The 21,361-nt window shown below is 37.2% G+C and overlaps 1 protein-coding gene across 12 annotated transcripts in view; it reads right to left on the bottom strand.

Moving 5' to 3' along the window:
- Positions 1-1,050: 1,050 nt before the first annotated feature.
- IQSEC1 (IQ motif and Sec7 domain ArfGEF 1) overlaps positions 1,051-21,361 on the bottom strand; it is a 340,763-nt gene continuing 320,452 nt past the window's right edge. For 10 of the 12 annotated variants that reach the window (XM_064518855.1, XM_064518856.1, XM_026099533.2 and 7 more), the window contains 5 exons: positions 19,000-19,099; positions 15,376-15,537; positions 14,548-14,724; positions 7,098-7,147; positions 1,051-5,799 (listed from right to left, as the gene is read on the bottom strand). In XM_064518855.1, the coding sequence (XP_064374925.1) occupies positions 5,185-5,799; positions 7,098-7,147; positions 14,548-14,724; positions 15,376-15,537; positions 19,000-19,099 (1,104 nt within the window). In that variant the 3' untranslated portion in view covers positions 1,051-5,184. Of the gene's footprint in view, positions 5,800-7,097; positions 7,148-10,463; positions 10,778-14,547; positions 14,725-15,375; positions 15,538-18,999; positions 19,100-21,361 lie in introns of those variants that run through there. The other 2 variants (XM_064518865.1, XM_064518861.1) reach the window with 2 other exon arrangements.

Consider the following 21,361-nt stretch of genomic DNA (forward strand, 5'->3'; position numbering starts at 1 on the left):
AAAAAAAAAAAAAAAAGGATCAGGATGTACTTTCTGTAATTACAGCCATTCAGAAATAGGTCATAGTCAACTATTTCCTCTAAAGAATTCAAGAATTTTCTAGAATTCACAGGAAAAAAAAAGTGAACACTACACTTTGTTTAAATGCACAGCTCAATGTTAGTTTTAACTGAGGTTTTATAGCCACACTATAATCCCCTTTATCTAGGAAATGAACTAAAAAACAACATGAAAATAACTGAATATGCCACAGGTTATTATCTAAAGTAATTGCTGGACATCAAATGTCCTGCAAATGTAACACCAAATATTATGAAGACCACGTGTGGCATATATGCCCATGCTGTGATCCTTCTGTGGTGTAAATTGAGACACACAGCAAACAAATACACGTACAAGTAGCAACTGGGTAATACTTACTCAGTTACATCACTTACTGAAGGATGCTGATGGCTCCCTGCCAGCGGGTGCACGGAAGCAATGAATGCTCGCGAAGCTCGATCCAAAGGACGCAGGTTACACTTAGGAAACGAAGGGCTGCATCCCTGGAAAGGACAAACTAAAACATGTATGAGTCAAAGGCAGTCAGTCACCTGAACATGAGCTCCTAAGGCAACGTGATAACCACAAAGTTAATGGGATCAGTTTAACGTGCTAGGGAGTTCATTTTTAAGAAAAAGTTTCAAAATCCCCTTACTATTTCTCAAAGTTAGAACGTTTTGGTGATGCTACAGAAAAAAGCGTCTTCCATGTTGCCTCTTATTCTGTGCAGATCTAGGTGTGGTACTGCCCTTTACCTTACTTAGGAACTAAATACATCCATAGTACCGCAAACAAACCAAAGCCTATCGAGAAGCGACCACAATCTCCACAGCACTGATTGTCGTTTCCCCCAATTTATTTTAATTTAAGATGAAGACTGTAATGTTGGCCCCTTTGAAGTCAGCAGCAGAAATCCCATTGACTCAGTGGGGCCAGGATATCATAGGAGGGAATTTTCTTTGAGTCTGGAGCATTGAAGTTCTTGGATCACACAAAATGAGAAACAAAGAGTTTTAAATGATTTATTTGATTTCTCCACATGATCACAGTTATAGTTTTACATCAATAGGGTCTGTTACTACTTACAAACAGAATGCATATTAAAATGAAAGCACTCCTTTCTTCCCCATAGTTACAAAAGGGGTCTCAAGCCTCCCGAGAACAGAAGCTTCTTGTAAGCATAATGTTTCTTGAAGTCTTTAACAGTCTGCATTCAAGACCTAATTCTAACTGTTTAATACAACTCAAAGCTGATTTAAGTTCCTAACAGGAGATAGGTATTGTAGGCAACTTCAAAGTGACTGCAGACTTATAGTAATACTAATTTACACACTATGTACAATTTAGAGAACTATCTATTCCCCCTACTTGGTCCCATTTTCACCACCCCCTTTTCTCTTTCCCAAATTTAATCTTGTTATTGGTTCCATTTCTCTTTTAAATATATACACAATAATCCATTTTGCAGGCAAGAAGTGCGATGATATTTTACAACGGAACGGCAAAATGCATGCTTAACTGCAGAAAACACACAGCTTCATATGGAACAGCAAGTCAACATCTAGAGATTCATTGTTTAAATATCTGCTGACTGTCTTTCAGCTCATTTTATCAAGAAACAAGAGGCTTCTGCTGCATGCAGTACATGATGGGAAATCATTCTACACTGTATGTTAGACTTTTTTTTAGCAATACAAGACGTACATTATATTAGGATGAACTTTGTTTCTTGTTTTTTTTGTTTTTACATTGTTGTACATTTCATTCTTAACTTAAAGAAAATTAAAAACCCCAAATATATATTTGACTGTTGTCCCAGAAAAGATTTTTTTGTTGTTGCCACCTTCATTCTTTAGGTTTCCCTTTCATTTTTTCAAACCAGCATTACTGCTCTGCCACATTACTTATGGGAAAAGAGAAACATAGTCACTCTATACTGTTCTGTACCAGTTCTTAATTGACAATGGAATTTGAGAAAAAACCCTCCCAATTCTGCTCCTGCCTGCAGGCCCCAAAAATTCATTTTCTTAACCACACACAGTATCGAAGTACTGTCACTTTCCTTTTCTAGGCATGATCCACACAGCTCTAAGCAACTGTTACTCAAGGGTGGATTCAGACAGGTTACACTACACATCCCTAAATGAGCAGCAAAGTTCTTAAGACTTATGCTGACACCAAGACACATTTGCTTGTTAAAAGTATGTACAAATACATGGGGGGAGGGGGGATGTGGAATCAAGTCCACTGTCTCTCTCCTCACTAACTTGAAATAAGAAATTTTACAAATACTGTGCTCTTACATGGACAGGTTGTTTAGTTGCTCTGGTCAGTGATTTTACACATGCAACTTAATATACCTACAGAGTAGGCATAAACTCTTTCTCCACGTGTATATGAAATCATGCCTAAATGGGTTTTTTTGCATGCGCATTTGTGACTTCTGAATATCTGATTGCACATGGAAAATCAGCGGTCACGCATTAAAATGTGGCTTACAGTGCAAACTTGTAATATTTATATGTAACTCTAATTTAAATGAATGAAAGGGGTTTTAAAACATAAAACAAATACAGATCTGGGATATTTAAGGTCTTCATTGCTAACTAAGTAACTCAGCTTGGGTCAGATCTTCCTTTCCACTGCTACTACATATTCTGCATTTATTCAGTACACAGGCAGTTTTACTGACATTAAGAAGTCTGCATCTGAAAAAAGTACAGGCTATGTCACTCGGTGAAGAGGAGCATTCTTACCTCTGTCCTAATTAAAGGATGCACTTTCTGAGAGATGTTTGTACCTGAATAGTATCTTTATCTTTTCTGGAACAACCTACAAATTACAGTTAGACTCTACCATTGGTACAGAGGTATGAAGAAAAGTCTACATATTTAAATGTTATCACTTTACTTCAACTAATGTCAACAGTAACACTGATATATTTTGCAAATATACAATATGTAGAGTGTAGCCTCACAATAATAACATTAGATGACATGCAGACAGTTCTACTTTCCCTTATAAGAACAGTATATATTTTTTTAAGCTGCAAGGAACAGAGCCTCATGGGGCCCACATGAGCCCTCTTAAGGTAAGCTGTAGAATTAAAATAGCATGAGAGATGCTTAAAAAATAATAATGTAATTACTTGTTTTCTTTTCTTTTCAGGAAGATAATTTATAGGAGAAGAAACAGAAGGGGAAAACATATTGCACACGTGAGGAACAAACATGGACATGTTTTAAACAAAAGGCTAAACTCTAGATTGCTGTATTTGCTCTCTGTGGAGGTTAACAAAGTGCTCAGTTTGCAGTTTGCTGGTATTGTGATATCAATGGTATGAAAGGGAAAAAATTACCAAAAAAATCCCCCTCCTCCCCCCCGAATAGAGATACCAAGAGCAGCTCCATAAGAAAAATCATCCTCTTGCTCTCTTTCCCTCATTATTCCTGACAGGCTTATTATTGTTGTTAAATAGACAATTAATTAGTTGTTGTTACTACTTTTACCCATCTCACACTGGAACGTTTTGCGCATCCTCTTCAAGGTGCTTTTAGGCTGGTACAGTTTTGCAGTTGTGATTCCTTTGTTTCTATTGTTTAGGTGTAAAGTCCTTGCAGTGGCTCAAAATGCTGAAACTACAAAGTAGGCGCCATGTATAACTTTGTACAGGACTTAGGGATAAAAATTTTATATAAATTTGCAAATGGTTTGATTACAACACATAAGCAACAACAGCACAGCCTGTTTTTATGTGATGTCTTGCAACTATCTGGGCTATGAAAGTGAGGGTTTGAGCATAAACTCAGCCTGCTGAGTGCTGGGTACTTGTAAACTAACAAATGTGATGAGTAAAAATGGTGAAGCCACTTTGTTGCTAGCGCATGGCTACATGGAATTACAGATTTTTTTTAATATATTTATATATGTATAAAAAACCCTACACTAAATTCTAAAACAAACCTTCAAGTTTTAGAGCACTTCCATCTGGAAACACTCTCACACTAGAATTCAGCTTAATTGGGGGTAAAAATGAGAAAATATGGCAAACAGGAAACAAAGTAGCTGAGAAGGATGAAAGTTTGCAATTTCATGTTTGAGATGAATGTTTTTGCAGTGTATACATGCACCTGTTGTAACTTTTCATGTGTGTTCATTAAATCATACGCATACAAAAGAAATGTGGATCATGTAAATTCACAGTTATCACAGCCTTTAAAGTGTCTAAGAATTGGTGTGACCGATGCTTGAAGATGACACCGGGTAAACGGTCACCCTACATTGCTACGGTATAACTACTGCATCTTAACAAGTTTGCTTACCTGAAATAGCAGAGCAGTTATAATACTGATTACGTATGATATTATCATGTTAATAAAATAAGAATTTATACAAAGCAATATTTGACTACAACATTTAAATGCTATGTTACTTGGCACATTTAGTAATGATTGCTTAGAAATCTCAGTGAGTTCAGAGGACTTTTAAAGAAAATACTGAAATGTCTGAAATTTGTTTTTAACATTTAATATTTTTGGTCTACTCTTTCATACGCTATTCATCTATTATACTGTCCTATCAAGTAAGTGGAATTCCTTGTAAGGTCTATATTGCTAGTTTTGTGGACTGAAAAATTTCTTTCCAAGCACAAATGTTAACTATACAGTATATATATATTTATATGTATATATTTATATTATATAAAGTTTACTTACGTACTTTCATCAACCATATCAGGTCTACTTATTTTTTTGCCCATTGACAATAAAAGAGCAAGAATGCAACACTTGGTTCTGTATCACTTTTTTCCTTTTTTCATAGGCTAAGTTTTTATTATGCATGTAAAATTGTCACGGGATTTGGTGTAAAAGGTAGCTTTACTCATATTCAGCAAGCAGCATGTTTTCAAGGCAGTGTGTGGAAAGAATAACTAACCAGATGGCAAGTGTCTAACAAGTAGGTAAGTAAAACTGGTATTGATTGCCCTAACTCGAATTATTTTATTTAGTATCAGCAAGCCTTTAAGCTCACACAACTCAGTTAAACTGTCTAGGTAAAAACTGACAATATTACTTGTTGCTTCCTGTAAGTGCCTTTGTAACTGTATTTAAAAACAATAGTTACTGGGAGGGTCACTATGTTCTAGACTATTGTGCTGATGCCACTGTGCTTGGGCTTAGTGCTGGCTGTAGTGGAGGGAGGCGGTGGCGGTCCATGGTGATGCTGAGTGTGCGGGGGATGAGACGAGTGTGGAGGGGGCAGTGGCGGGTGCGGAGAGTGGGAATGCTGCGCGTGGGGGTGCTGCAGGTACGGAGTATGCGGGGAGTGTGCCGCATGCTGGGAATGTGGCACGTGTTGGTGATACTGGTGCGGGTGCTGGACGTGCTGGGGAGGGTGGTAGTGGTGGTGGTGGTGGTAGGGCGGCGGGTTCTGCTGCATGTGGCAGTACTGCGAATGGTGCGAGTGCACTTGTGCCTGCGCCTGCCCCTCAGCCGGCCCTGCGTGGTGCAGGGCCGAAGGATGCTGAGCGTGCTGCTGATGTGGGAGTACTGGAGGGAGCGGAGGTTGCTGTGATGAGCCAGATGGCGGATGGCCTTGGGAAGGTGGATGGCCTTGGGAAGGTGGCTTTCCCCTTTTACTACCAAATAAGGAACCTAGGAGTGAGGAAGAGTTAGGCATAGTCTGGTGAGGGCGAGATGGACACTCTCGGGTTGATGTAGCTCTTCGGCGCATGTGAGGACTGCTAATGATGGACCCCTAAAAAGAAATTAATAGAAATAAAAATTAAAAAAATCTTAAAATGTTTAAAAGAAAAAGTTCACACTGACCCACAAACTCCTCCTTAGGTGCTCACATGGGTGGACTATGTTAGAGCTCTAGGAGAATTTTTATTTCCAGCTTTCCTAAATTGCCAATGAGGCATTCATGCCCTTCTTGGGATGCTTTTAAGCATTAATAGTTTTTCTTTCAATACTTTAATCATGAAAGCTGTCACTTTAAGTAGGAAAATGTCACGGAAGAGTAACATGACATAATACGTAGAAGTGTGTTTTTAAAGAAAAAGTACATTTTAAAATACTTTAAGAGAACATAGTTACTTTTTTAAACAAAAAAATAAAACGTTAAATTCAACCTAAATAGTTAAACACACAGCAGCAAATATTACAGTTACAATTCAGATTTCAAAATCATTTTTTAAAATTTAATTATAGTAGTTTGTTACTACTATATACCACAGTGCTGCTTCTCAAGCCTTACTCTACGTTGTATGTTAAATGGAACCATACCACCCTTGCCACTAAGATTTCTATGTGATTGTGTTGTTCTGACCTACAGTCCAATGCTTTCTATTATTTAGCCTGGAATGGTCTATTTAGTTTCTGGAAGTTTGGCGTTTATATTTTGTAAAGACAGTTACGGGACACAACAGTACTTATGCAAAGTGTGCTAGATTTAAACTGCAATCTACCTAAAGCAAACACAAAAAAAAAGTCTGCAAGCTGAATTCAAAGACATGAACAGTATATATAAATGGTTTGAAGATGAATGAAATCTCATGAAATCCACATTGAATTCACCTATCTTATTCATTTTTCCTCCCATGCCCTATCTGTGCAATTCCATGGTGTCATGACTGCATACATTTAGCAATTTAACTAGAAAATAAGCAATGTGAATGGTTGAGCATGAAAGTCAATAGTTTTAGCTAAATACCAAACAGCAAGAACAGTGTACTTCTGTAACAAAGAGCAAGTGGGCTTTTAAGCTGGGACCAGACTGAAATGGTGGCAAAAGGACACATCATATTCATTTAACCATGCTTGCAGGAACAAAGGGAACAAGGTTAGCTCAAACCAAAAATGGCACTGGTCTAAAACAAGCTGTCAGTGCTTTTTAAGCTGGAAGAATACAAAGTGAGTAGCCTAGGCATGCATTTTATTTGAGGCAGGCAGGTTATATGTTAGAAGAAAAAAGAGCAAAAAAATATGTATATAAAAGAAAGTTTGAAATGCACATCATCACATCCAGCTAGACATCAGTAACTTCCTACTTACTTCCATATTGCTGTCTAGCGATCCTGCACTGCTGCGTCGCCCACGCTTGCCTGCCCAGGACATGCAACACCATAGATTAGAGACTGAGACAAGACCCGGGTGAAAAACAGCTGCTTTCCCTGAATCACTAGAGGAGTCTCTAAATGCAACTAGAGGGGCTGCAGGGGAGTTCACATTGCACTGGACTGGTACAGTAGCTACTAAAGCAGAAACTTAGATTTTAAGGCCAAAATCTAAATTTTAAGGCCATTAGTTATATTGAGTTTCTGTACCTGACTGTAACTTCTAAGAAATATTTGTTGTGAATCAGCTATCATTGCTGGAGTGAGACTCTTTTATTTGTAAAACTCTTAATATATGTATATTTTAGCATCTATATTTAGTAGTGTGGCAATGATGTTGACCAGCTAGGATTTTAAACTGCTTGATTTCCTGGGAGCTAATTCTCTCTGAAATTTTTTTCTTTAAACACTGATAGTATTAATATGTACTTATGGGGGGTAGTATTACTTTAAAGATATAATTTAATATTGGCCTATTCTGAACTTCAATGTGGGGGAATGGTAAGGGGCATCAGTTTCATCATTTCACTTCCAATTTTGAACCTCAGTGGATTTCATATAATCTTCTTTCATGATGTTTTAAAAAACTAAACTTAATTTTTGATCAGTAAAACTGGAATCTCTCGATATTATGGCTAGATTTTGTTTGTTTAGCTGTGCAGTGCTTTAAGTACGATGGATGTGCTGCTGGCTACAACATTCTCAAATTGCCAAAGACGTTTGACTAAAACTATACATGAAACACCAGACTGGTTGCCTAAGAGCCAGAATACCTCAGTGGCTGTACGTAGGACACACAACCCCAGATCTTCTCTCATTTCATAGGAGAGAGAATAGCATGTGGCTGAAGTGACAGCAGATATTTCTGAGAAGATAGCTTGTTGAGCATTGCTTTGGAAAGTGTAAAAATACTTCACTGGAGAGATGTATAAACAAAGCTAACCTTTGAAGACTGGCCAGGTTATCAAAGCTTCTCTTAAAAACTGTGTTTTCAGAACGACAGCTCCTCTCTCAATGCCACTGCTTTCCTGCAAGGCCAAATTCAGAGCCAATCTCCACACTACACTGGAACATCGCTGCCTTCAGCCTTCTACTCCAACAGGCACCGCTGGAGATGAATGCAAGGATTTCAGCATCACTGACCCTGTAAGCCACATGCCCTTATCTTTACAAGACCAAAAGCCGCAAGACATCTGCTGCATAACTCAGACAGCCAAAGAGAAGAACCTGGGGATTCGTTTTTAAGTGGGATGCAACAGTGATTCCTGGGAATCAGCACCTATCAGATCTGTAAGCATCACCATGACCTGGTTGGTCATGGGACACTGCCCTGCAACACAAGTTTCACTTCAGAGCTACTGTATAGTCTCTGGACTGACATGACATACTTCCCTCTCTCTCTCATTATCACTGAGAGTTATTCCCCAGTACAAGCCCTGACATTAAATTGAGGGAAATGTGTCTGCGGCCAAGGTTTTTTGGTTGGCTTGCAAGTTTGTTGGAGATTGCTCAATTCCCCTAGACAGGCTCTTCGTCAAAAGCTTTGTGGCTCATGCCTCCTTGCAGTTTTAGCCTGACCAAAAACTATGGCATCCTATGCACCACAAAGAAAAACTGGCTTTGATAATCCCTTATTTTTTTCTTGACAGGCTTTGATCTTTTTCTGCTCTGCTAATGGAACTAGTACTGGTTAACACTTGTTAACCATGTTAACTCTTGTCCATCCATAAACACAGAGAAAGATGCCCATCTCCTAATTTAGCAGTCAATATTGTAAATGAGACTGAGAGTTGCCATAAATCATTAAATAAGGCCCAAAATGAAGGAAAATAGGAAAACCTCATGTCTTCTGCATATGGCAGAAGTCAAAATAGTTTAATAAAATGACCATGAACACAGTATATATGGACAAAAAGAGACAGATGGGTGTTTGCTTAAAATAACTCCAGGGCAAAGAACTACTAGCAAAGCCAAGAACAAAAGGAAAATCCTATTTAAAATGCCTGTAAATCCCCTCAGATAGGCACTATTACTATAAACAGAGCTTGATTTAGTTTCTTAAAAACAAATTGAACCAGTTTCTGTATTGGTCTACAGTGTGATATGAAAGCTATTTACTAAATCCTCTAGAGCACTCCTCCTGCCAGAGCATGTTTATAAACGACTGTTCTCTGGTCTTTGAGATGGCATCCCACCTCAAAAACGTCTCCCTAGAGCTGCAGCGTTCAGATGCCTTTCAGGAAAATGGTGACTCTCGACTAAAATTTCCCTATATAAGCATCATACTCTACTAGCATAATTATTAACTGCTGCAATATAAAGCAAGGTGGTATTTATCAAATTTGAAGACCAGTTCTGCTTAATATGTTCTGTTCAACTTGACATTTTTTGAAAGCTATTTAGAGTAGTTCATTTCTTCTTATAAAATTAAATTTCAGTTATTTTAATCTTTTCTGATTCATTCAACCAATCCACTGATGTTATATATTGATATTCTTTCTGAGAAATATGTCTAACTTACACAAGTATCATGTATCCCATGTATGTACATGCCTCATATGGGACTAAGAATATTCCAAGTAAATATTTTTGCAAACTTGAAAACTCCTGGAGAAAATTCAGGGTTTCGTTAATGAAAATCCACTCTACCTTGACGAAAGAGATCTCAGATGTGCAGATCATTTCAGGAAATGTTAAATATTTATTTTCTTACTATACTGCATTTCTTGGAAATCTCTGTTCTATGCCAATGAGAGACATTGAGATCTAAAACACATGATTTACTTTGTAATTCTTGGCAAAATCATTTTGGAAGAGTTCTAGATGATGTTTTTGGTGAAGCAAACTAATTTAGTAGCTCTTCTGAGTCATTATACTAGCCTCCACAGGTTGTGGAATTGGTATTCCCAGCAGAATCTGCAACCACCTAAGCGGTAAGGTGTACTACCCAACTTGCTCAAAATTATCTCAACATGCTCTATCCATAATTAGAGAGGCTTCTTTCCGGGGTGAAAAGATTGTTTGTAACCTTTCATGTTTTCATCTTGTGTTTTGGATGAGGCAGGTACAGTCCTGAGAACATACACCAACTGCGAAAACAGTCTCTTGGCAACTTCAAGCAGATTATTCTCAAGATACTGAATAAATTCCAGGTAATGAGGAGACAGCATTAATTACACCTTGCCTTGCTGAACTCCCTCTTCCATAAGCCAGAGAAGTTGTAAACATTCAGGGATACCTTTATACAACATATCTGGAGAATGATTTGGTATTGACACGGATGTATCACAAAAAACTTGATTCACACAAATCTGTTTTATTAAAAAAAAAAAAAAAAACAGTGAACTGTATCATTGGCATTGCTGTTGATATCCCATTGAAGGAAGGGAGAGCTAACAAGACTGACGAGGGAAGAGACAGGAAAACCTCTCCCTGCTTCCTTAGAAAGCTTTTCTGATGAGGGAGAAAGCGTGCTAGTGTCCCCTGTCCTACATAATGCAGCAAAATGCACGGGAGAGGAGGGAGCAAAGAACCTCGTAACCTTGCCTGCATCAGAGGAGGGAGGAGCCAAGGGACTGCACCATCCCATCAGAGACTGATTCAACAGATGGAGGGGTTCTGTAATTGCATGAAATCAGAGTCTATATAAGGGAGTTACAGTATAGCAAAGTTTCACAGTCTTTTCCATTACATTTTGGGATATAGGAAACGTAAAAAAAAAAAATGAAGTAGTTCAAAAAAAAAAAATAAAAGAGGAAAAAAAGATGCTTTTTTCCCCTGAGGGTAGGAAAGAATGTTTTAAAAGTTCAAAGCCAAGAAATTAGATTATATGCAATATACAAATAACAGAATTATTTTAATGCTTGGACTATTTTAGCTTTTTAGTTTTTGTTCTGCTTTGTTTTTAGGTAGTCAACACTGGTCTGTGATTATATATGATTATTTGAGATATGATTATCTGAGATAGCTCAAGAGATGTTGAGACAAGAAGAGCTTTTATTCACAGCAACCATTATACCACCTTGCACTTCTATGCAGATTCCAATACGTTGCAACTTTTAATCCAATGCAGCCTGCAAATATTATCCCCACTTTACAGACTGGGAAAGGAGGGAATAAAGCTCAGTTTCCCGGAAGTGCTCACACCACTGTCAACTCATTGTAAAAGCACCAGGTCCTGTAGGAACTCGCAATCACTGGAATTCAGATAATAACTGACTAGTCTAAAATCAGTCAAGAAAACTATGACAGATACCAACTCAAAAACGCAAGCAGCTTAATCAACCAGTCTGTGCTTTAGCAACCAAATCATTCTCCCCCCATACCAATGACTACAGTGGTACTTTACACCTTTCACTTCTGTGTGTAAACCTACTAATCGCATAATCAGAAATGGAGTAAGTGGTGAAATGATCCACTAGTTCTACCAGAACTGGCAGAACTCACAGCTTTTTTTAACTGCATTAAAATTTGTCTTTCTTCTTGTATTTTAATGTAAATTAAGAATTCCAAATTCTGGAATGAATAAGCTCAGTTCTTCCTTGACTACAGCTCAGCTATATGTAATAAAAAATGATGATGATTTTTTTCTTTTGAGAAATAATACAGCACTAAATGTTTTTTGACTCATTCACGTCTTGGAACACAGTCAGGTGCCAGTTCCCACTTCTGCTTTTTATTTCATGGAAACAGATGTCAATTCACAAAGAACAATACCATCTTCACAATCAGAAGGCCCTCATTCACATCCTTCTTGCCACTGTGAGCCAAGCTATCACAGCAAATGAGCGGAAAAACAACTATCAGTAAACAACTCCTGACGTTTGTTTTCTGACAGAGAAATCTTGCCTTTCCAAACTGTTTATGGCTTAAGAGTTAGAACTGTTCAGGAAATCGATATTCATTAGATCTAAGAAGCTCATGAACCTTCACTCGTTTCCAGAAGGGAAGCCACTTTCCGCAGCCACCATTTACTACTAAGTCATCTGGCAGAGAGTAACGGGCTGTTTTCTTAAAAAGGGCTGTCATATAGCCATGCAACAAAAGTACTGCTCAATCGGCTTTCCCCTTCACTGAACTAATCTTTTAAAAATTTTCAAATTGTTTTTGCAATGTTCACTGGGCAATTATCTGCCTTACTGCATACATATGCAACGAGGCATTTTGCTCACTTTAATTAGTTTTTTTTTTTTCTGAATACAGAAGGGAACTCTAAAATCCATTTTCATACGCTTATTTCCTACAGAAACACACATACACACTGCCTCACTACTCCTGATCCTCCTCCTTTTCAATCCTGTGTTTCATATTACAAAAAAACCCAAGGAACTGAGGCAACCTACTCAGTATGCCTTTACAGAAGTAATTTAATATGGTATAATCACTGGGACACAGTGATCTTGCTAATAAAGTGATTTCTTTGTTTTCCTAGGGATCAACTCTCCATATTAAAACAATGTCAACTTCACATGCAAGCTATTCATGGAAAAAAGGTAGAAAAAGCATCCATAATCTTATTACCATAGCTACAGCAAAGAACAAAGCAAGTTACAGGTATGTCATTTCTCAAGTCAGTTGCACTGCACAAGACCAAACAGAAACTCTCCATAATTCTCAACTTGTTAAAGTTAAAATTAAGTTTAGTTGGGTTTAACAAACTCATTGATAAACCCTCTAGTCTGTGATTCCTACTTATTATGGAAAAAGGTTATTTTCGGTAATGAACATGCCAGTTTTAGGCATGCCCTGTGGAAACATGAAATGCTTTCATGATTACAAATACTTGTTTATTGCATAAAACCTGTAACATGAATTTAAATATATGGTAATGTTAGAAAGACTGGGATGAAAAATTTATATGGGATGAAAAAATTAATCATGAATCACATATATGAGTACACATACCCATTGAACTCACATATTCAACAATATGGCAGTTCTCATTCTAATGAAATGAAAACAAAACAACAGAAAAGGATGAAGAAAGTATTCTGGAATCTCAGATACAATAATGGTGAAGACTAGTGGCTTGATCTAAAATCAATTGAAGTCAATCAAGCAACTCTTTCCAACTTCAATATGATTTTGGAGCAAGGTCCTAGGTCTTTTAAAGGAAGCAAATGGACAAAGGAGTATGAAAGCCTAAACAGAGAATAAAACACAACTGATGAAAGAGCTCACTCTCTACATATTTGTATGCACATACATACATACATATACCCACAAAACACAGGCTTTAATTTCAGTTTATAAAGATTTTATTTATTGCAGCACAGCTAAAACCTTAATTAAAAAAAGGAAAAGACAAGAAGCGTCTACTACCAAAGATATATGTAGTATTGACATTATGACTATATTGTAAATCATCACTGCAATTAATGGAAAACAGCAGAGCACGTAACACAGAGTATGAACTAAAACAAATAAATAAATATCTAGTTGATACTGTCCCCAGAAGTACTTTCTGAATACTGAGCATGGTGTTCAGATATGACTTCTCCTAATGACAGGGATCGTGTATATAACACTGGAACCCAGGGTTACCTGCGGCAGCCTGTGTTACATAGGTATGCCAGTTGTGTATAACAGAGGCAAACAATAAAATTAAAACAGATCAAACTTCCTCTGTTTTTCTTAAGCAAATAAATCACACCAGTGCTCCTTTCCAGTCCTCAGTTATATTAATCAGTTAATAAGTTTTAGACACAACAGTGTTTGGGGCGGGGGAGATATCAGTATTCTCGTTCACTAGGGTTTCTTTTATTATACTGGCAATAATATTTCACAAAACAGCTGCTTTTGCAAGAATTAGGAACTGTATCTTAAGTTGCAAACCAATAAAAGTTATCAGTGACATAGCGTAACTGAATTACATAGCTCTAAACAGAATTTAGTAGGGCTTCACTCAATTTCATTCATCAGTGTAGTAACACAGGTACACTTGAGCACAAAAATACACAGAAAGCAGTCATTACACAGAGACCACAGTTTTTTTCTTTTCTTTTTTTTTTCCCCCCTCTAAGCCTACTGTATCAAGGGGAAGAGGCAAGGGGAGGAAGAAAAGAAAGGAAAACCATATGGGCAACTCCTAGCACAAGTCAACCAACCATTTTTTCTACAAAACACTTACAATTTTTCCTCTGTCTTCACTCTCCTTTACAAGTATATATAGTAATCTAAAATGGTTTAAATGCTTTCAAATACTGGTTGCTCAATAGAACAAAAAACAAACAGAAATTAAACACAAGCTATCAAAGAGGAGTACTAAAAATGTTTCAAATTTCAGTATTACCAGTTCTCACAGCCCACTGCGAGCTGTGCTTTTATATGCATCATCCACACATCTTTACATGCACTAGTCAGAGCAAGGAAATAAAGGCAGTGCTTACCTGCTTCAGAGAGGTCTCTAAGGGAGCTGCTCAGGGCACTTCTTTTCAGTCCCTCCCCAGTAGCATAGCTGTCATCCAGACAAGCCCTGTTCAGTGTCCCGTTGCCAGACTCTTTTTTCAGACTAGAGCACTGAGACATGCTCGGACGCACCACACCCTTCTGTTTCTCTAGCTCAGCTGAAACACAGAATAATTGTGCAATTCATAGTTAGTGACTATAATGAGATGCATACAGTAACATCATCATTTCTGTATGTGATCACGTATTACTATGAATTCAAAAGTAAGAGTTCATTTTGCAACTGCTAAATGCCAGAGAAGAAGTTGGTTCCTGTCCTGAGAGCTTTATAATACAACATATAGGATGAAAGGCTATTCCCTCTGCAGGAAAAACTGTTTCAACGGTCTTGTAATTTCCAGCAAAATATGTGGATTTGTACTATGCTTAATTGACAAAAACACAAGCACAGAACTGAAGAAAAATACAGCGAAACATTTTGAAGGACCATCATTCAAAGTTTCAGAGCCATGTAAACTATCCCTAAAATTTTTACTGTAATTTATACTACAGATTGCAAATCTATCTCTCCTCTGTCCATTGCTCTTTGCTGTTTCTTCAGGCTAAATTTCTACTGCAGCTATACTGCACTAAACATCAATGAACTCAGCTGGAGCTTGACAGGTCACCGGGTTTTTCCACTTTCTAGAATCAAAGTCATGAAAAAAACCCACACTATTATGAACTTTAAAAGAGTTTATACATAGACTGAAGATGTTCCGAATTCCATTACTTTGAGAATGCTCTATTTTATGTACCTTTGTACTTACACTCTATTCTGTGCTTTTCCATTTCTTGAACCTCTGCAATTGACTCCCTCAAATCATCTGTAAACTTCTTCCTGTCCTGAGGATTTGGTGCATTGAAATTTATTAGTACTTTTATATCTGCTCCTGGAACAGCTGATGTGAGCCGTATACCATTGGGATAATCTAGAAGAGAGAGAGAGTCAATTAAAAGACATGAATACTGAAGCCCCAATCATATCAATTACTTTCAATGTCCTTTTTCTTTTTTTTAAAGCCCAAAGGCTTTTTACAAATATTATCATATGGGGACAAAATCAGAGAAACAAAAGTCAAAGGACACAGAAGTAGAATGAAAAAGCCCTAACATACAATGGAACTGTTTAACTGTGAAGTTAAAAATATTGAAAGACAGTCAGTCTTTATGCCCTTAATGTACAATATAAAAGAAAAATCTCTGAAAAAAGGAGAAAAAAGGAAGCAGATTGATAATTTTTGTTTAATGGAACTGATCCAATTCCTTTGCTCGATTATGCATCAAAGTTCTGCTGAGTAAAGACTTCTCAAATATATCTCAAGTACTAGAAACTTTCTTGTACTTCTAACTTAATGTTTGAAAAAAGTCAGAGAAAACATGAGTATGTATGACTTACTATTTCTTATCAAATTATGTTTTCTAGTTACCCTATTTTTGTCTCATTTTGTTTTTTTTTACTTAGAAATTATCTGTAAAGTTACATACTGAGGAAGTTAGGGTGGCACATATTTTTTGCCTGGTAGCACATATTATGGACATTTTTACAATAAAAGGGAGAATTTTCTGCAAATTATCTTTGCCTCTTTTCTAGCTACACATCTGAAACTAAAAATTGTAACAGCTGGTCAAAAATATCTCCCAACTGAGCAAACAGGTTTATAGACAGAAAGATAACTTATAACGAAGATTTGTTCTGCTACAGAAAACAGAGTAAGCTTCTGTTTCAATCGCAGACCTGTAAAAATAGGGAATCACAAAAACTCAAAATGTGCGCTCTTTAATTCAGGAAGTGTCGGTCTTTTTTTTTTTTTTAAACTCAACTGCCTGACCTTATTTATCAACTAAAGCTCTCAAGTGTTTGCTTTAGTATTCAGTCTGAAGTTCAAGAGCTCCCACATCTTAAAAGTTCACTCAAGAACCAGCAGATAATGTAAGGCAGTCTTTTCCCTCAAAGCCATAAGGTTTCAACAATATACAGCCTAAAAATATTAAGAAACAAGTGCAAATACTGCTGCTTTTTAAAAGATACCTTCATTTCCAAATCAGAGAGCCAAAACTAAAGGCAAAGCATGTCCAATTACTGTCCTCAGGTGAGAAAAGGAGCCAGCTACCCCAAACTTCAAGTGATATAGGGGAGGGGAAGGGGGGAGCAATAGCTTAAGGCTCCTGCCTGACACCAACATCTTGTGCAGAAGCAGCGTATTATCGCTGATCTGCTTCTGAGGACACGACAACTGCAGCTACTTTCGGTCAGTTCGGACAGCTGTCTCCAGATGTCTGCAGCTGCTGCCATGCAGAACATAGCCAACGGCCAAAAATACAGTAGCGTCTGATGCCAGGCGAGCTAATGGAAGGGCTTACCCTACACATATTCACCGCATGTTGCTTTGAACACTGAAACTGCCTACGCAACCAAAAGCAATAGGTGTACTTGAATAGGGGAGGAAAAGAAAAAAAGCAGCCTTTCAAACTGAACAATAAAAGGCAACTTGGTAACTGCAGACAAGGTTACGCAGTCACCCTGAGACATGACTCCGCATGCTAAACAAACAAAAATATTTTATTACCAAATGATATTGCTCTGCATCCTACTAATTAAGCATCAGGAAACGCCAGTGTAAGTATCCATGAGTTTCAGAAACACTGCATAAAATCATCTCCTTTCTATTTTCAGTGATTTCCACTGAAAATGTAGGATGTACTTTCCTTGTGGTCTATTTATGCACTAGAAATAAATGACAATATTTTCCTCCTTGGAACTAACCCAGCCTTCACCATAATTTACTTCTATCATTAACTGTGCAATGCCAATCATTTCAGTCAATTCACCAGTAGCCAAATCAGTATTTTTGTTGCTTCTGCTTTGGTGACACTACATTTCATTCACTCGAAACCAGCTGATGCTGACAGCTGCTATACACAGATTTACGGGATGGCATGGCTGCACTGGCCAGGACACCCCTCCACTTGCTGAGGGCAGGGGAGCTGCTAATAGGAATTTTACAAAGCAGAGGGGAAGAACGTTTTTCTTTCCCAGCTGAACAGTACCACATCCCACCTAGCAGGCACGGACACTAGAAGCACACTCAGCTCCCCTGTCCCCGCTTCAGGAATGGCCTGCCCAGGAGCCTGCATGACTGCAGGTCCCCTCAGGTGTCTCAGTAGATGCCTACAGTTTACTGGGAAGAATCCAGGCCTTTGTTCCTAATGCCGCTAGAGAGATTTTTATATTTACTTGAATAAAATGTTTCTACTTGGCATGCTTCTGTGCTGTCCTTTTTCTCTCCTCCGCCCCTTTAACTTGACTTCAGAGGAAATATATATTCTTCTATTTATAGCAGAACCAAGGATAGAAATATTTGGTAGTGCTCTTCAGAAATGAATTTTGCATTACATAATGTGTGCATGTGAGAGAGAGCGAATGCGCCTGCATATAAATAATCTCCAGGCTGCACTGCTGCTAGGAGCTCCACAAGAGCTTCCCTTTTGAAATCTCCAGACGCTTTGACTCATAAAATACAGCAACTTCTTTTCAGTGAGATGAGCTATTGGAACACATTCTCAAGGACAAGCGAAAACTAAGTGCCTTCCACAACAGAAAAGCACAGGAACTATTGAATGTCACACTGAACCGCATCCAATTTATCATCAAGGTCAAAGTTTGGGTTATAAACCATGAAGTCATGTCAAATGGACTGTCACCCTAGGTACCAAACAGACAACTACGCTCTGCTACATTTTACGGATATTGTCTCTGGACTTAAAATCTGCAGAAGCATTAGCAAAATATTTGCTTTTTTGTTGGACTGTTGTCTCCTAAAACTGAGCTTGACAAACATTAAGGAGAAAATGCATATGGGATTGATGCAGATTACAATCGACATAAGAAACACTGTGGGGTGGAAAATAAAAACCTGAATACAGATTCTCTGCCTAATTCTGCTTTGTATTTACGTTATAATGAATATACATTATCTAGGCACAGGGGGAAGTTACAAATCAAGAAAATAAAAGAAGTACTGACTTGAATTACACAAACCATTCTTAAAGCCATTATTTATTACCATACATTCAGTTCTAGCTAACTGTGTCGTAGGCTCAGCAACAGATACACCATAGTTGTTTCTTTACAAACATTCTGCTCTTTATAAGCATCCACCCACATCACTTTGGGCTAGATTTGGTCTCTGGCTACAACCAGAAATCTAACAGCAGTCCTGCTGTTTCCTATGCTAAAAACATCTTGTTTTAAACTTCAGGCCAAATTCAATTCACAGTAATTTTATTCCATCACTTAGAATCAAGTCCTGTCAATCCTTTTTCACTCACACAATTCAATTTTGTTTTATTATTAAATAAAATGACCATCTAAAAAGAGAGGACAGACTTACACTGGTTTTCAAAGAGAAGAACTTGCATTCCATAGAGGGAAAAAGACTGTCGAAAACTGTACGTAACCGAATTCTTCTTCTTTTGAAAGATCTTGGTCACCTGAAAATTATCATACAACATAAAACACCTCCTTTACCATATGTGTTAATGCAATATTATTGTTCATAAGAATTAGGATATGACAACATTTTATGCTAAAGAAAGCTTTGATCTGCCAGAAAATATGAACTTTTAATTTTTTTCTCTTTTGTACTGCAACTGGTGTATTTAATCTACTACTACTGAAGAAGAAAAACAAAACAACAGTTCCAAAGTCTTGGTATCTCTTAGCCAGAACGTTCTGTATTTTATTCAGATGCAGAAGACTTGTGTGCTCCCTATCTCCAGGACCTTACTTCCTGAAATTCAAGAAAAAAAGACTGCACACTTCTTGTGCACTGTACATGCTATCAAAAATGTAAATATGTTTAAATTATGTTTTAAAAAAATTAACTGCTGCCATACCTTCTTTCACACTTTGTTACAGTCTGACTATAGACAGGACAGGACCTCTCAACATAAGCTTACTTTCCTCTTCCGCCCTGCTCTGTGACCTCCGTCCAAGCCTGCTTTGCCTCTGAGCACCTCCAACTACTGTCTTGCACTTTATCTCTAATGATGCTCTGTTTTTCCTGTTTTGTAGAACACCTATCTCAATAAAAGTTTTGAGTGCAGTGGAAAACTGTATTTTTTGCTGCAATATAAATAACATACCACTTCTTACCATCAATTCTTGGGTTCTGCACAGTGAGTGCAATTTATCTTTATTTCTCAGAAGTTTATTTTCACTAATTCTTGCTAATTTTAACTTTTGGATGTGGAATTCCACTTTACCAGAACTGGCAAAATGGGTCTGTACTACTTCCAAAAGTTTTATCGAACTACCAAGCAGCTGAATAAGTAATACAAAGCAACACAACGCCTGCAGCCTGAGGAAGACAATGTTCCATCAACTTATGCTCAAGTTCACATTTACAACTGGGAGGTTGTACTCACAACCAAAGGGGTAAAAGATTTTTTTCATGTACCCCCCGGTTTTAATGTCTGCACATATGTAAAAATTATACACAATAAAAATATATATCTGACATGTGCCTTTTCATAATAAAACATGAAATATTTAACTTCTTAGTTCTCCAGGTAACAGTCAAATATATTCCAAACAGAGTGCAACCAATTTTCCTATTTTTGAGAGGAGATCAACCAAATAATTCCAAGCTGTCACTAGTCTTGTACGTCTGTTTTTCAAAAGACTGGGTCAGGTTAAATGTACACTAGAAAGTAAAGTGAACTGTAAAATGTATTTCAACACATCTGATTTGTATTCCAGTGAATAAACATGTCTGGTTTATAAAACACCTACAGAATACAAATCAATATGCAGATTTTAACTCTTTTCTTTTCCACAAGTAACTCACTTAAATTCATTATTCATGGAACAGAGACATTCTTTAGGTAAATGGGTAAACTGGGGACTTTTCTTTTCTTTATAATAAAAGCTACTATACCAAAGCATTTTCTTATAGTCAGATGCAGCAATTAATAAAAGGCTTCAGTATCAAAGAAAATCTCTTATCTAACTAAGAAAGTTTAAATATTAATCCTTCCCAGATCATTCGAGGCTTAAAAAACATATCATGTGCCAACTGTAACATAATTTAGAGTCTGAATTTTCCTAAATCACCATTTATCTACATTTAAAATTGTAAAAAATCTTGTCTCATGGTTAAGTGCACATACCAGAAAACTAAGATGCATGCGGCAAAATAAACCTACACTAGTGTTCATTTAACAATAAATGAAATTTGATCATCTAAATCTTTAATAAAGACTCATAAACAACAGAGATCCTTGATATAAGTGATATTTCCTCAAACTCACATATTCAAAAATGCATTTTTCAGATTTCCCAGGCATGATTTACAGTACTACAAAAATACATGTAAATAACTCAAACTTTTATTTTCTAAAACTCATTTTATTTTCAGTGCTCTTCTACAAATACATATTTTTTCCACTTCCTCTAAGTGATTTACATACATGTACACAGAAAGGGGAACCAGGATGGACCACGACTGCCTCAGAATGAAGACCCTGATCTAATACACAGAGAAATTTCTTCAGAACACACTGTTTTATTCTGGATTTTGGAAAAATGATGGGACAACAGATTTTCCTTGATATCATTTCTCAAGCTGTAGTCATAACTTCCCTTTGCAGAGCTGTAGCAGAACAGTGGGAGATAAGGAATCTAGTACTGCCCTTCTCCACTGAGTAGTATTTTTCTGTTCTTTTCTCTTCAAACTGCTATCGTTAACTTGG

This window comes from Dromaius novaehollandiae, chromosome 12 (genome assembly GCF_036370855.1).
Source record: "Dromaius novaehollandiae isolate bDroNov1 chromosome 12, bDroNov1.hap1, whole genome shotgun sequence".
NCBI classification, from domain to species: Eukaryota; Metazoa; Chordata; class Aves; order Casuariiformes; family Dromaiidae; genus Dromaius; species Dromaius novaehollandiae.